The 16,368-nt window shown below is 39.4% G+C and overlaps 1 protein-coding gene across 12 annotated transcripts in view; it reads left to right on the forward strand.

Moving 5' to 3' along the window:
- Positions 1 to 16,368, forward strand: part of PLEKHA7 (pleckstrin homology domain containing A7) — a 291,612-nt gene that overhangs the window by 199,842 nt on the left and 75,402 nt on the right. For 11 of the 12 annotated variants that reach the window (XM_067540688.1, XM_067540693.1, XM_067540691.1 and 8 more), the window contains 3 exons: positions 197 to 301; positions 3,489 to 3,561; positions 5,426 to 5,526. In XM_067540688.1, coding sequence (XP_067396789.1) covers positions 197 to 301; positions 3,489 to 3,561; positions 5,426 to 5,526 — 279 coding nt within the window. Of the gene's footprint in view, positions 1 to 196; positions 302 to 3,488; positions 3,562 to 5,425; positions 5,527 to 11,460; positions 16,339 to 16,368 lie in introns of those variants that run through there. The other variant, XM_067540700.1, reaches the window with a different exon arrangement.

Raw genomic sequence — 16,368 nt, forward strand, 5'->3', positions numbered from 1 at the left:
CTGGTATGTTGCTGATAATGGGAAGTTGACTTTGCTCAACTACTAATTAAATACTAGTGCCCGTATACACATGTGTCTTTGAAAAATGCTACAACTATTTCATTACTGTGTAACAAAATACCTCAGTTATTTGTAGTATGACTGATGTGATTCTACTACAGTATATTTAGTACTATTGTAATGTGCTTTTTTTCAGGTTGTAAAATCTGGCAATAAAGTTCACAGCTTTGGAAAGAGGGACCAGTCTATCAAGAGGAACCCTAATGTTCCTGTTGTGGTGAGAGGCTGGCTACACAAACAGGTATGTGAAAGATTATTTGTTTCTCTCTTTGTATTGCAAATTGTGCAACAGAATATATCAGATAACTATGAAAGCTTTTTATAAAACAGTAAAAGAATTGAAGGGCCTGAAATTCAATTTTGTGGAACACCTGAAGCTCCTATTGACTTCAGTAGAGAGTGTCTTGTGCTCAACACCTCTGAAAGTCAGGATCTTAAGCTTTCCATAGAGATTTGATTTGGACATGGAAAAAGTTAAAGAAACACAAAGTGTGGTTTAAATGTGGAAGCCACAACTTTATTTTTAACTACTACCTAAATCTGGTTACCACTCCACACTACCCAGCAAGGTTATTCCAGTGTGGATTTCAACGGACACTGATGACCCTAGTGTACTATAAATCTGAAGGTGATTATGAAGGACTGACAATGGATTCTGACTCAAAGCCAGAGTCCAGTCTCCTTCCCATCCTATACTGCAGAGAGAGGAGGGATAAGATAAGGGGAGTCACAAGCTGCATGAGACAAAGGCCAGCCCCTTAATAATGTATTACCATACCAGGACTATTGTCTGAGCAGTCCACTCTAGGTTACAAGGACTTTAGTTTTAATCCACCAATCACACTGGAATCTGCCAGATTTGCAGCAATTGTAACCTAAATGCCCCAGAGCCAGATCGCCTGGATGTCAGATAGTAAGTGAAAAAAATCCACATACCAGTTTTGTCATATGAAAAAATTCCCTTCCAGACCACAAACTGGTGATCAGTCTATCACGCGGCATCACCAGAAATCTATCCATTAGATTAAAAGGAGGTGAGGATGGGAGCCCATGATGACTAACCTATCTAGGCAGTAAATTGTATCAACCCACATTCTACCACCATCACTACCACCACAGTTAAGGCAAGGGAAGAGGGGGCTTGTGGAATACTGCCTCTTCTTCTGTCAGTTAAGATTGCCCTTCCCAACTCAGAAGGATGTATCTACTGCTTTTGACTCCATCAAAGCCGAACCCTGACAGACAGGACGAGCATTTGCTTGGTTTTGTGGCCCCAGTAATTAAAATAAAAAGTGATTTTAATAATTTTAAGGGGATATGAATATTTATCATGTTATCTAGCTGATATGTATCTAATAATGCTGGAAGTAAACTTCATTGAAAATTGTTATGTACCCTGTTTATTGTCTCAACAACTGTTTCCACAAAAATATCCTCATAACAGCTCTATTCTGGGTAATATACAGGAAACAAGTTAGAGCATTTAGACTGACATTTCCTAAACTTCTGCAATGTGAGCCCCCATTTCAGGAAAATGAAACCAGTGTTTCCACCATACATTGCTAGATGCCTGTGAATCTTAATTTATATGTCTTTCATGATCCCCTGGCTAGTCCTTTTTGCCTCTTTACCTTTACCTCTTTCCTAATTCTGGAAACACTTGAGGAAAATGGATAAATCTTCACCATATGATCCTTTCTTTTCTTACATGCTTCATTGAGCAGTGAAATAGTTAAGAATTTAACGTATAACAACTGGCACCTAGGTTAGCACCCACTGAAATGATTGCAATATTTGGTACGTTGGAGTTAGCGTTTCAGGATCTGTGCAAACTCAGGCGAACATTACTAGATTGATTAAGCCAGTTTCTAACATGTTTTTTGCAACCAGACCAGCTTGAGACGTCCTTTTCTTAAAACTTAAGCTGAGACCCTGGGGAACAATGGAGAGAGATGTCTGGGAGTTCCCTCTCCAGCCAGTTCTTCAGGCACTCTCCTAGGAAGTAGGGGGCCTTTCTCACTTTGGGAAACCACGTTTTAAAGAACAGGAAACACTAAATGATAGGCCTACATTGAAGCACTTGTGTTTTTCCTGCCCTTAAGGGTAGGCTGGCATCAGACCAGTAAATTTGTTTCTAGGTTATTTCTAAACCCTTGTCATAAAACAGAATGAGAACTAGATTAGAGATAATTATCATCATATGTATTTATAATATGGCTCTCCTTGTAGTATCTGGGCTTGGATACTATTGTATTTGATAGTAGCATGTTGTAAGATTCTCTTAGCATTGAAGTTAAGAGTAGTATTGTGTACATTCAACTTTAGATTCTTTTTATACAGTGCTTTGGTATTACCATGATAGGTGCTATAAAAAAAAGAGAGAGTGATAAATTCTTTGTGGTAAAAAATTCACACTTCCTTGCATCAAATTTCAAATACAAAGTCCAATATGTTCTTAATTTCTTCCCAGATTGTTGTGCAGTAGACTTTTCTCATGGCTTTTTTAAATGTGTTTTAATAATCACACCATACTTCTATTGTTTTCAATATTTCATCATAAAGGCCTTTTCCTTTTGTTCCAATATGGAACTGACAGTTTTGTTCTTTTTAACTTAAAAATCTTGTCTTAAATCAAAAACCCACACATTATTAAGTGGTGTCAATTCACCCTAAAATGTATAGAAATGTTCAAAACACCTTTCTTTCCTAAAATATGATCGATTCATAAAAAAAATAAATTATTTTTCAAATCTCTGTACTATAGTTGATCATACCTATTCTGTTTAAAGTCTTGTCAACTGCTTATGGCCTCTTAGGCTATATTATATTCTAAATAGATTTTTTGAGTTTCCTTGAAGGTTGGTGACAAAATCTTCTAGGAAGTATGTTTTTAGCCTTTTTGTGTTTTCTATGAATTTTGTCTCTTGTTTTATGAACAGTTTTTTCTGCTTTTCTGTGCTGTTCCACTAAGCTTTTCCTGTTCACTTTGCTTATGTGCTGATAATCGCCTCTCTCAAGAAGCAATCCTCCTTGGAATGAGTGTCACTTCCTGATACACAATTAAATATCCTAATTGCCTGATAGATCTGTGAGGAAAATACACGGTAGTTACTCGTACAGCTCAATCAATATGCACGTTAGATTTGAGATTAGTTAGAGAATAAAAATAAATTGTTTGAAAATTGTTCTGGATAGCATAGGGAAGATTTATCCTGTAAATAGATATTTTCTTTGATGAGACTATCATTGCATAATGTTTCTCTAAGCAAAAATAAAATGTTCATTTTTGTAATTGTTAATATTGTATTTTAGGACATCTGTGGTAATACATTAATTGGTAGAGCGCTGTTGGAATTAGATGAGACAGACCATTATATGAGCTTTTCTTTGAACTGAAAGAAATTATATTAAATTTCTTGCTTTTGCAGGATAGCTCTGGAATGAGATTATGGAAAAGACGATGGTTTGTGCTCGCTGATTATTGTTTGTTTTACTACAAAGGTGAGTAGATAATGTTGTGGTTTTGAGAGTTTTCATGAAACTGAGACCAGTGTGGAACACGTTCTAATTTGTTCTTCAGAACTTGTCTTTAGAACTCCAAAAACTGTTAGACATTTTCACCACTGCATACCCCTCAAACAATTGTTTAACATTAAATTGTGATTCAAACCCTCATTAGAAAGCAAAATTACTGTTTGCTTGCTTGTATTGGTTTGTCACACTTACTGGAGTAAGATTATGGTTATGGATAGGATTCTGTCATGGAGGTCAGGAATTATGTGACTTCTTCTGGGGCAGGGCTTGAGCAGCTGTCAGCTCCCAGGCTGCGCTGGAACAGCTGACCAGCAGCCAGCCCCACAGTAGAGCAGCAACTGCCAGAACAGCAGCCGTGGCCAGCCCCGGAACAGTAGCCCTGGAACAGCTGACCCATGGTCAGCTCTGGGGCTGCCAAACAGCTGACTGGCAGCCAGCCCTGCGCCCACAGGAGCAGCAGCTGGGGTTGGGTCAGCCCCACTGGGGCTGGAGCAGCAGAGGTCAGCCCCTGCTGCAGGAACAGCGGCAGGGCTGGAGCAGCTGCAAGCTTCTGCAACAATGCAGTGATCTGTTTTCTCTCCCATCCCTCCAAAGTATTTTTAGTAAAAGTAAGGGACAGGTTGTGGGCTTCTGTGAAATTTTGCTTTTTGCCTGCGACCTGTCCATGACTTTTACTAAAAATACCCATGACGCAATCTTAACCTTAGTTACGGTTAAAACATGGGTAGTCCAGAGACCTGCGTTTCCAGCAGTGGTATAGACTGCTTTATATTTTTATAGCACTTTATGTGTTCATAGCACATTACCAACATTAATAAATATAACACCCCAGTGATATAGGAAGGTAAGTATTTGTACAGCTGGTAAAACAATGAGATTGTGACTTGCCAAAAGCCACAAAATCAGTGGCAAAGTCTAGACTAGAATCCAAGATTCCTGGCTCCTGCTCCGGTTTTCAACCACTAGATTTTCTGTATGATCTTTGGTAAGTCACACAACTTTATGCCTTAGTTTGTTCCTGAATCTAATGGGGATAATACTTCCCTAACTCATATGGATGTTGAGATTAAGTATATTGTTTGTAAAGTGCTTTGAAATCTTTGGAAGCCTTAATAGAAGTGCAAAGTATTATTTATTCATATTTATAACTATTGTTCCTGTATGTAGTGCCAGTAGTCATGAATGTTCATTAACTGTAGTAATTATTTGGTTAGATGTAGGAATCACTGAGTGACATTTTATGTTTTAGATTATCATAATTGCCTATTCTGTTTTTAAAATACTCTAAGACTGTATACTATATGTTGATCTGAGAACATTGTACAAATGAGTGAGTATAAAGGCAGGAAGGAAGAAGAAACAGAGAACGTGGGTGCCAGTCTCCATGTGTGGGGCCTTACTAGCAATGGATCCAGAGGGGAGTCTCTGGTGCCGAAGTGGAGACAATGCTGCTGCCTACCAGTAGACCCTCTGTGTCTCAGTAGGTTTTATAGGAAAGCTAAACAAGGACTATCTCTCTGCCTTGTCGCTCTTTAATTCATTGTCACCTCAGTGGCCTTTTTCCCCCCCCACTTTCTCATGTTTCTGCTCTTTGATTAAAGGAACATTAGAAGGATATTTGTTCTGCAATTTTATTCTGACTAAATAAAAATAAAGGGAAAAGTTTGGTGGGCTGGAGGAATTCTGGTAGCATTACTTCATATAATAAGCACTTGTTTTCTTCACTTATTATTAGTATTAGTACTTATTATTGGTATATGTTAGGGAATATGTTTGTTTCACCTGTTGAAGAACTGCACTGAATCATTTTGATTTTTCTTCCATTCAATAGACAGCAGAGAAGAAACTGTTTTGGGTAGCATACCATTACCTAGTTATGTAATATCTCCTGTTGGGCCTGAAGATCGCATAAACCGCAAGTATTCCTTTAAGGTACAACTAACGAATTACAAAGCTTGTGATTTATGTTCAGCAGTATATACACTAGATATTCTAAAATGTTTATTTGCATAAGAGAAGACGTGTAGAGGAAATATAATATTTTCAATTTTTCAATAATTGTAAAAATAAAACGTTTATTTTATCATATACGTCACACACATTTACAATGCTGCACATTTCTTTCTTGGATATAATAGTTTTATCATAGTTTATCTTTCTGCTATGCTATAAATTTACCTGGTTGCTTTAGTATGTGCCTGAGGGTTATGATCTTCTGTCTATATAATATCAGAAAATAAAACCACAAACGACTTCTTTTCTATAAAATGTTTTGCTTCACAGTGGATGGGGATGGCTTATTTCTTTGCAATAAAACCACGACTCAGTTTTGATAAGGAGAGGAAATGATAGTGTCATGACTTTAGTGCCTTTGTTATATAATGCATTGTGGCAATTAAACTTCTCATTTATTTTCTCTGCAAAAAATGGATAATTTGTATGACCTCTATAATAATTCAAAAGAATTAATTTCCTTCTTTTATCTCTTAACTCATGTTGCAATTTCCTCATCTTAGGAGAGGAAGAACAGCCACCTTTGTCTACTAAATAGAGTCTTGAAGCTATAGTTGTTTTAGTTTCTACTTAGAACAACATTTTTATTTTGCCTTCCAAGTAGTTTAAGTAAATCTGTTTTGATAATTCGGGTGTTCCTTGTTAAAATTCTGTGTTGAATGATTTATGGTTTGCTCTAGCAATTTATTGCTCTTTGAAAATGCAACAAAGAGCATAAATCTATTCTTGGCAGTGGAAAAGCTTGTTTCCAGCTCACTACATGTCTCAGCATAGGCATTAAGGCAAATTATAGAGGCTTCAATGCAGGTTATATTTTTAAAATATACAGATATTTGGAACAGAACGTGACATTTTAAATCCATCAAAGTAAATTACAAGCATTAATCATGCACAGTTTCATCAAGTGGTATGCAAGTGGTGTTCTAGAAAGAAACTTTTTTCCATCTGTTTTGCCTTATGAGAATTACAGAAAAACTTCGCTTTTTAAATCTGCTCACCTAGAGCTTTTTCTTTCATCCTAATATGTGGGTTTTAGCAATTAAGACTGCCTGTTGCTGATCTCAGGTTATTTTCCTGTGGAAATTGAAATAGATTGAAATAGATTTATTTAAATGAATATTTCTTCTTCAAGTAGTATCCCTACAGGTGTTCCACTTCTGGTACACATGTGGCTTTGATTGGAGATTTTCAATAGCAGTGCCCATTAGAAGCGTATGTGCCCTCTACCAAGGAAATACAATATAAAGCTGTGAAGGCAAACTGCCCTCAGTTCCTGCTCAGCCATCAACAACATGAGACAGGTCATCTAGCAATGTCCACTTCAACTTTACGTTGAGTTCTTAATTTAGCTATTTAGTTCTTTGTGATAATTGTACTAGTTATAATTTGGGAGTTTCTGTTTAATTTCCCGCTGTTCTGACGGGTTTGCTTTGGGGGGGTCATCATCGATTTGGCATGCTAGTGTCCCTGGGATTCAAGCAGTGTCTTATGTGCTGGGAAGCAAACCCAGTCAGCACCAGACATTCCTTGTGTATCTGTTGTTTGAGAGAAACCCACATCGCAGCCAAATTCAGTTCACCTTTTAAAGGCAGATCTTGTAAAAAGTAGGAGATTAAACTTCAGTGTTGGAATGTTCCCTCCTCCGATCTGCCTCAGATCCAGGCCCAGATACCCTCCTAGGACATCAACCTCCGACTGAGCACCATGCTCTGTCAACCTCTGTACCTAGGTTTTTGCAGGATAAGAGCGCAGAGGGTGCCATTAGAGCTCTTAGAAGGAGGAGTTTTGGGTCTCCTCATAGGGAGCCTATTTCAGAAAAGCTTTGGTCTCCATCAAGATGGAACATTTGAGACCACTTGTCCCAAAAAGGTACTGCTGAAACTCCAGGCATCTCTGATACCAGGAGATCATCAAAGACCTCAAGCTCCTCAAAGACCTGCAGAACCATGCATACCTCAGTATTGATATTGTCTGCAGTACCATCTAAGCATGACCTCTCTCTAGCAGAGATTCTAAACACTCCTGAATCTAGAATGTCTGTAACATCATCAGACTTTTCTTTACCACTTCTGGTACCTAAACAGTGACCCAGACTGCAACATAGATACCTCTAGACAGTTAGACAGATACAGCTAGACAGGCACCACCACCACCATCATCTTCAGTATTAGCATTGGTTACTGTGGAGTCCCATCTAATCCAGATGCAGATTCATGCACAAGGAGTTCAGGTGAGCCAGGAGTCTCCACTATTAATGGGTATGTAATAGAAGTGAGTCCTGAGATTAGTAGGGTCTCTGAGGCTTTACCTTTCTCTGGTACCCCGTGATTCTCCGGTACCATTGTCATAAAACAGACAATCATCCTCACCTCCAATGTCTGCTCCTCCTTTGGTATATGGAGGACTCTTCTTTAGATTCCCATATCTCTGTACAGGGATCTCCTACTTACCACCATAGAGACATCTTTCCAGGCACCTTACCTGAGAAAAAGCCCAAAGGGCAAGAGAATTTCATATCCCTTCTCACAACTATGAGCAGTACTGGATGCCTGCCCCTCTATCTTATAGTCTTCCTCAATGGCCATATTGGGTCCCATGAGCAGCTTTCCATCAGCAATTTTTGAGGGTCCTAGCTACTCCTCTGGGGAATATTGTGAAAGGCAATCCCCTGCTTCATCTCTCTCTCTCTTAAGCAACTCCAACTTTTGAAGAGCAAGAGACTAGAATGGACAAAGAGGTGACACCACAAACTAATATATCTTCTTCCAGACATCTATGATGCCTCCTCCACTCTCTTATGCCAAAGATTTTAAGCATTTTCAGGAGCTGATGGAATAGATGGCTGCCTTGCTTTAGATCCCATCGGAGGAGGTCCAAGAGTCACAACATAAGATCCTGGATATACTCCACATGAGAACTTCTGGTTGAGTGGCTATGATAATAAATGAAGGTCTACTGGATCCCGTCAAAATGATCTGGTAGACTTGAGCAAGCTGATAAAATGTACTATGTTCTTACGAAGAATTATGAGTTTTTATTTTCACACCCTCCTCCTAATTTCTTAATTGTGTGGAGGCTGTTAATGAGCCTGATAAACAACACCATACTGAGTCTACGCCATATGATAAAGACCAGAAGCATCTCAACCTTTACTCTTCCACAACTATTTGGTTTAGAATAGCAAATTATCAGGCTCTGATGGCGAAATGTGATCACACCAGTTACAGCAAATGAAACACTTTTATTGATTATCATCTTCCAGATCATGGGGAACAGTTTCAGGCTATCAAAACTGAGGGCTAGCTCTTAGTGAGGCCCTCACTGCAAACTTCCTTGGATGCAACCAACACTGCAGTTCATTCTATCTATACTGCTGCATCTTAGCTGCAGCTATCGGGATATCTTAGGAATGTCTAAAATATCATGGAAGATCTTCCTTTTGACACACTAAAACTTTTCAGTGAGTCCAACAAAGAATCCTTGTACACCTTAAAGGACAAGGGCCTCTCTTGGTATATAAACTCTTGCAAATAAAAGAAAATGTAATAGATGGCAAATGGCACAGACATCCGTCTGGTCCAATTCTCCGGCTTTCATAGACCAGCCAGACCACCTGAGAAAAGACAGAGATATCAGAAGAAGAGACTTCCTGTTATGACTTCTAACACCAACCAACCCTTATTATCATTGAAGTGTCAAATTGATTGTCTGGACAAGGGTCAAGAACCCTTCCTACATTGGGAATCTTCAGCTACCCCACACTACCCATCTTCCTCCCTCTGGGGACTCTCTCTCCCATTTTTGACTTGCATGGGAGCAAATTATACAAATTATAACATTGGGTAACTCCATCCATTTCTCCTCCATCCTGCCATTCCACCCCACTTTCCTTGTCCCTCCTCAGGGACTCTTCTCACAAACATTTGCTGATATAGGATACTATCTGCCTTCTATATGTAGGAGTCATAGAACCTGTTGTAGTTCACCACAGAGGAAAGGGATTTTATTCCAAGTATTTTCTGGTTTCATAAATAAGGGTGCATGATGACAAGTATTAGATCTCAGAGTTCTAAAAACCTTCATGAAATCAAAAAAATTTAGTATGGTAACTCTTGCAGCTATAATTCCATCATTAGATTGCAGTGATTGCTTCATGGCCCTTGATATTCAGGATGCATATTTTCATGTCACCATTAACCCCTCTCGCAAGAGATTTTTTCATTTCACAGTTAGCCAGGAACACTTCCAGTATGAAGTGCTCCCCTTCAGCCTGTTGTCATCCCCAAGAGTATTTTCCAGTATCCCGGCAGTAGAAGCTGCTCACCTTCATCAATGGGAAATAATTGTCTTCTCCTGCCTTGAGGATTGGCTATTCAAGGGTGGCTCATACGCTGAAATCCCCTTGCCCTACAGACACCATATCCCTATTCTGTAACTTAGGAGTTCATCTCAATATAAAAAAAAAGTCCATTCTAACTACAGTTCAACAGATTTTGTAGGAGCTTCTCTGGATGCCATAACATTCAGTGTTTACCTCCCTGATTTGTGATACTGACAAGTCTGATTGCCATGATTCAAATAAGTCCCTAGACTGGCAAAAAAATGTTTCCAACTGCTGGGTCTTATGACAGTTTGTACTTACATAATCCAACACATTTTTGTTGCTTCCAGGGTTGGCTCAGAACAATATATGCTCCAAACAAATACAGTGTAATCAAGTTGAGGCCTGTCCCTCATCAAGTACTAGACTCTCTCTGAAAAGACCCATCCAAAGTCCATGTGGGATTTCACTCAAGCTCCACCTGCTATTACTATAATTTCAGATGCGTCACTTGTGGGATGGGGAGTTCATCTTGGGACATACCCAACTGAAGGCAAATGGAAGTGTCTCTTCCACACATCAACTTCCTAGAATTACGAGTCGTCAGAAACACCTGTATCCACTTTCTTCCTTTTCAGGGACCAATCTATTAAAATCATGACAGACAACATAGCCTTCATGTTCTACATAAATCATCAGAGGGGGCAAAATCCCTTCTTTTTGTGCTAATGCAATAAAGCTCTGGAACTGATGTATAGTCAATCCTATTTTCACCTCCGCTGCTTACCTTCCAGGCTTGCAGAAAACCATGGTGAACAATTTTAACAGACATTTCTCCCTGGATTCTGAGCAGGACCCTCAAATTCTCAAACACATTTTCCTAACCTGGGGGTTTCCAGAAGTGGACCTCTTTGCAACCACCACCAACAGAAAGTATGAGAAATTTTGTTGGAGAGGCGGTCTGGGTCATCAGTCCTTGGGATACGCCTTTCTCTGGGCTAGTTTACCTTATGCAGTTAGGTCAACATAAGGCAGCTTATGTCGACCTATTTATGTCAGTCTATACTACAGCCTTCCGCATGCCAATGGAAGTGCCCTGCTACACTGACTTAATAATGCCACCTCCATGAGAGACATAAGGCTTAAGTTGCAATGTCTATGGAGACACTATGTCCCTTACATCAGCTGTTGACTGTCTTGTCAATTTCACAGTAGGAGCCCTGAAACTGACAAGAAAACCAGACAGCTAGAGCCAAGCTTCTCTCCTGCTCCCCTGGAAAGTTGGGTGGCTGGATCCCACTCTGGGCTGGAAGCCAGAGGGGGAGGGAAGGGTGGCTCCCTCCCCCCTCTGCTTGCTCCCAAGCCTTTGTCAATTTCACAGTTCAAGGAGCCATGAAATTGACAAGGCTGCCTGGCTTCTGGCAGGGAGCAGGCAGGGCGTGGGGGGGGGCTGAGAAGTTGGGGTAGCTGGATCCTGCTCCCCGGGGGTAAGAAGCTTGGGGCAGCTTCCCCCAGCTCCCAGCAGGGAACAGGGAGGGGAGAAGACCTGGCAGCTTCCTGCAGGGAACGGGCAGCAGAGGGGGCGCATCACCTGCCAGGTGCTTGTGGGGCAGCCGGGCTCTGAGCAGGAACTGCCAGTGGAGCTGAGAGCCCGGTCTCCCCCACTGCCTATCTTAGGTCAGTGGAAGCGTTCCTGGTGAGGACACACCACCAATCCAAAGAGGGTAGTGTGGACATGAACCACCCACAATAATTACTGTGGTGGCTATAAATTGACCTAATATAGGTTGACTTACGTTTCTAGTGTAGACATACCCCTCTTATTCCTTGGATTAGGGGTCTTCTTTATGCAAACCCTCTGACACCATTGATATTGAGGGTAGTGAACAAGATCAGTCAAGAAAATGCCAGATTCATTCTGGTTGCACTTACTTGGTTGAGGCAAGTTTGGTACTCTTACCTCTTTCATTTTCCATCCTGTTCAGCATTTCAGCTTCAGACCAATTCTTATCTCAGGCCACAGAACCTCACTCACCCTCTCCTGAAATAGACCCCTAACCTCTGGCTGAGTTACTGAAGTCCTCAAATCATGGTTTAAAGATTTCAAGTTACAGAGAATTCACTATTTACATTATCTTAAACCTGCAAGAGACCCATGACCCATGTTACAGAAGAAGGTGAAAAACCCCCAAAGTCTCTGCCAATCTGACCTGGGGGAAAATTCCTTCCAACCCCAAATATGGCAATCACTTAGACCCTGAACATATGGGCAAGACCCACCAGCCAGACACCTGGGAAAGAATTCTCTGTAGTAACTCAGAATCTCCTCATCTAGTGTTCTGTCTCCAGCCATTGGGGATTTTTGCTACAGGCAGTCACACATGCCATTGTAGGCAGTCCTATCATACCATCTTTCCATAAATGTATCAAGCTCAAGCTTGAAGCCAATTAGGTTTTTTGTCCCCACTGCTCCCCTTGGAAGGCTGTTCCAGAACTTCACTCCTCTGATAGTTAGAAAACTTTATCTAATTTTGAACCTAAACTTGTTGATGACTAGTTTATATCCACTTGTTCTTATGTCCACATTGACACTTAACTTAAATAACTTCTCTCTCTCCCTGGTGTTTATCCCTCTGATGTATTTACAGAGAGCAATCATATCTCCTCTCAGCCTTCTTTTGGTTAGCCTAAACAAGCCAAATCTTTGAGTCTTCTCTCATAAGGTAGGTTTTCTATTCCTTGGATCATCCTAGTAGCCCTTCTCTGCACCTGTTCAAGTTTGAATTAATCTTTCTTAAACATGGGAGATCAGAATTGCACAAGTATTCCAGATGAGGCCTCACCTGTGCCTTGTACCTGTGCCTTGTATCATGGTTCTAACATTTCCCTGTCTCTACTGGAAATCCTCACCTGATGCATATTAAGACTGCATTAGCCTTTTTCACAGTCCTATCACATTGATGGCTCATAGTCATCCTGTGATCAACCAATACACCCAGATCTTTTTCCTCCTCTGTCACTTCCAACTGATAAATCCCCAGCTTATAGCAAAAATTCTTGTCCCTAAATGCATGACTTTGCATATCCTCTTTATTTACTTCACCGGGTTCCTGATTTGCTGTAAGAAAATCAAAAAAATCCACTCTGCCTCAGCCAATCTGGTGGTGAAGCAAAAATTCCTAGGAACTAGCACAATGCCTACAGCAGATGACTTTATTTAAAAAAAAAAGCCCAGACCTACTCTGATCCCTTGGGTGGGAAAGTGGGTACTACTGATTGGTGACTACTGAGAGTTCCTTCCCAAATGCATGGAATATAAATACTTCCCTCTCCCCTGGCACACATGGTAGGTCAGTGCTGCCACCTCCATCCAGTTCCTGTTCCTCCCCCTCTCCCACTTTGGCTTCGCTAAGATAAGTCCATCCCCTTTGCTCCTCCCTTGTAAACGAATTGCAGTAGGGACCCTTAAAGGAGCTCCATCCTCTTTTTCTTGCCAGTTGGACAAAGATCTGCATGAAGTTGTGATGAGGACATTTGCTTAAAATCACTGTAAGGCTTTCAGTTGATGGCCTTTTCATCAAACTAAGGGAAAAATATTTCCTGATGTCATGTAGGATTTTATTGCAAAGCCAGTGTTATGCTATTACTGAAGAAATCCCATGCAAATATAGACTGCGTATTATTTACTATTATTTATTGGGTTGATCTTGATTCTACTTAAACTTTTATCTGATGTTTGAATGCAGGTCTAAGGCCAGGACCTCTGACTTTCTTACTTCAGAACAAAGTTTTATAGCAGGGGCAAGAATATGATTTCCTATGACTTCTATAGCAGTGATAACACGAGACTGTCTCAAATTCCTCACCAACAGAATCATGTGTCAGCTTGTAGAATTTCAAGAGCACTGCCTTACCAGAATTCCATCACTCACTAGCCATTACATTTATCTAATCTGTTCAGTACCCTTAAATATACAGAGCATGGATAGACATTATATGTCATAACTAAATGCTGCTAGAAATAGAAAGCACAACCAGATTAATCCCAAAATAAAGATAGGACTTTTTTCACACTGAAGTCCTGAACAAGTGGAAAATGTATCCTGTCACATTTTAAATGCAGTCTGTCTTCTGTTTAGATTAGTGTAAAATGCCAATTACAATATGAGTTTTGTTACTGGCCAGCGTCCATTTTAAACATGTATTTTCTGAGGTTTAAATCTCAGCTTCAAAAATTAGCTTTGAGTGAACGCTATTGTGCAAGGTCTGCAAGAGAATTTTTGTATAACAAATGTATGAGCTTAAGGGTTTTTTTAGCACAATTCAGATAGAAGAACTAAAACAAAAACAAACAAACAAAAACCCCATACAACTACTGCCATAGAAGTTTGGAGGGTTTTGCCATCCTGTATTGTATAAAAAAAATTATTTTAAGAACCAAGGCCTTTTGTAGTTTTTGTCTTTTGTAAATTTCCTTTACTGATCTGTTAAGACCTGAGTTCATGCTTCTGTTTCTCTTGCAACACTTAACAATGTCACCCCTATATTAGTGCATACAGCGTTCAAGTGCAATTGCAACCTGTTTTCAAATGTAACTGGACAGCAATTAAAGTGTGTTTTACTTAAAAACCTCGATTTTGGATTAAATTTTTAATTCATCCTTCTTGACAAATTTTTTACTAGTCTTTATTTTTCCAGTGGATAGTGCCATGATGATGGCCTTTTGGGTAATCTCTTTCAGGAACCAAGGTCTTTACCCAATATTTAGTGCAGCAACCAACACACTATAGTGATCTGATTAATATTATTGATTTAAAAAAAATTGTACATTAATAGTTATGCTGCTACAAAAAATTAACTTTCTATCACATACGTTTACAGTTTTCACCATGAATAAGCGTGTTCATCAGTAATATGTAGTTTAAATACTTGTTTAAAACTGATTGATGTATTTAGTTTGTTGAGCTGGTCTTAGTATTAAACAATTTAAAACATAGAGTATTGTCAATTAATGTAAAATTAATGTTATTGAAGTCTTATTATAAGCAGTGGCGTTCTCCCTGAGAGAAGGATATGTGATTGTTCATGTATGTTAAAAATATTTTCATAGGAAATGTTTTTTTAATTTATCCAAATATAATACTAAAAAATAGTTTAGGGATATTTCTCCATTATACTAGATTGAGAAAGTGGGGAGAGCCTACCATTATTTCTTTAGCAAAGCAACAGTTCATTGTAAGCATGTATGCAAGCATAGGTTCTGATCCTGCAAAATCAAGTCCATGATTTGTTGCTTTAAGTCTAATATGGTGAAGATGAACAAGATGGAGTAGCAATAAAACCTCTGTAAGAGATCACAAATGACATCAGCCCTACCAGGACACACTACTTTTGCATTGACACTACCATGTATAACTTCTATGTCAGAGAGGTATCATCTCAGCATCGGTACATCTGGAGCCAAGAAACGAGAGAGATTCCAATCTTTATGTGTAAAATAGAGGCCACTGCAATACTGTTCCTGAGTAATTGAATGTCTTTTATTAGCAAAAATCAGGATTTACTATGTGGAGCTGTTCATCATTCCTGAGACCTGTTGGGACCTGGGCTGCCACATTAATCAGTTGCTCATGATATCTCGCTGCTTCCTGAGGTTGCTGTTGACAAACTTCACTCTTTATATATTCTTGGAGAATTGTGGTCACATTCTCCTTCCCTTTAAGCTCCCTGGCAGCTTATGTAACTTAAATCTGTCTAATAGATTTATTACCATTCCATGTTGTAAACTGAGGAAATGCCAAGCTCTGTATAACTGAGAGACTGTTTCAGACTTTGGAATGGAGGAGGAAGAAGTGAAAAAAGGGTCCTAACTTCTAGATTACCTGAAGAGTTTTTATTTCTAATTCCTCTTCCCTCTCCATATAATGTTGATGACAATTTTTACAGGGAGCTGATTCACAGTCTAGCTGAGGGATGAGATATTCTTTTAATTTTGGCTCATAAGTGTTCCATAAATTTTACATTTCAACCTAGAGATAAGGGGAATTGTTCTACTGTATTTTCATAAGTCATTGTAATGCCTGACTTTTAGAGCGGTGGAAAAAGTTGCTAACTTTCACTGTGTAATTGTGACTTTCTTTTAGTTTAGTATTTCTGTTTATGAACTTAATGGTTCTAGACACTTAGCCTTAGTTACTATGTAGTTTAATTAGTGTAGCTTTTTGTTAAAATACATTCCTTGAAAACCTGAATCCTTTTACTATTTTAACATGTTCAACTTTTTTTGTCCTTGTCTTGTCCTATTGGTATGCTCTTGGGGTTTGCTCTCCATTTCTCCTTCTGTGCCTTATGGGAGAGAGCCTGTCTTTTCCTCTGTCTGTCCAGAATAAGGCATCTGAATGCATGAATAGGTACCAATATTATTTTTTCCACCATTGTGT

The sequence above is a fragment of the Emydura macquarii genome, unplaced genomic scaffold, assembly GCF_026122565.2.
Source record: "Emydura macquarii macquarii isolate MOO-44397 ecotype Brisbane River unplaced genomic scaffold, CSIRO-AGI_Emac_v2 contig_587, whole genome shotgun sequence".
NCBI lineage: Eukaryota > Metazoa > Chordata > Testudines > Chelidae > Emydura > Emydura macquarii.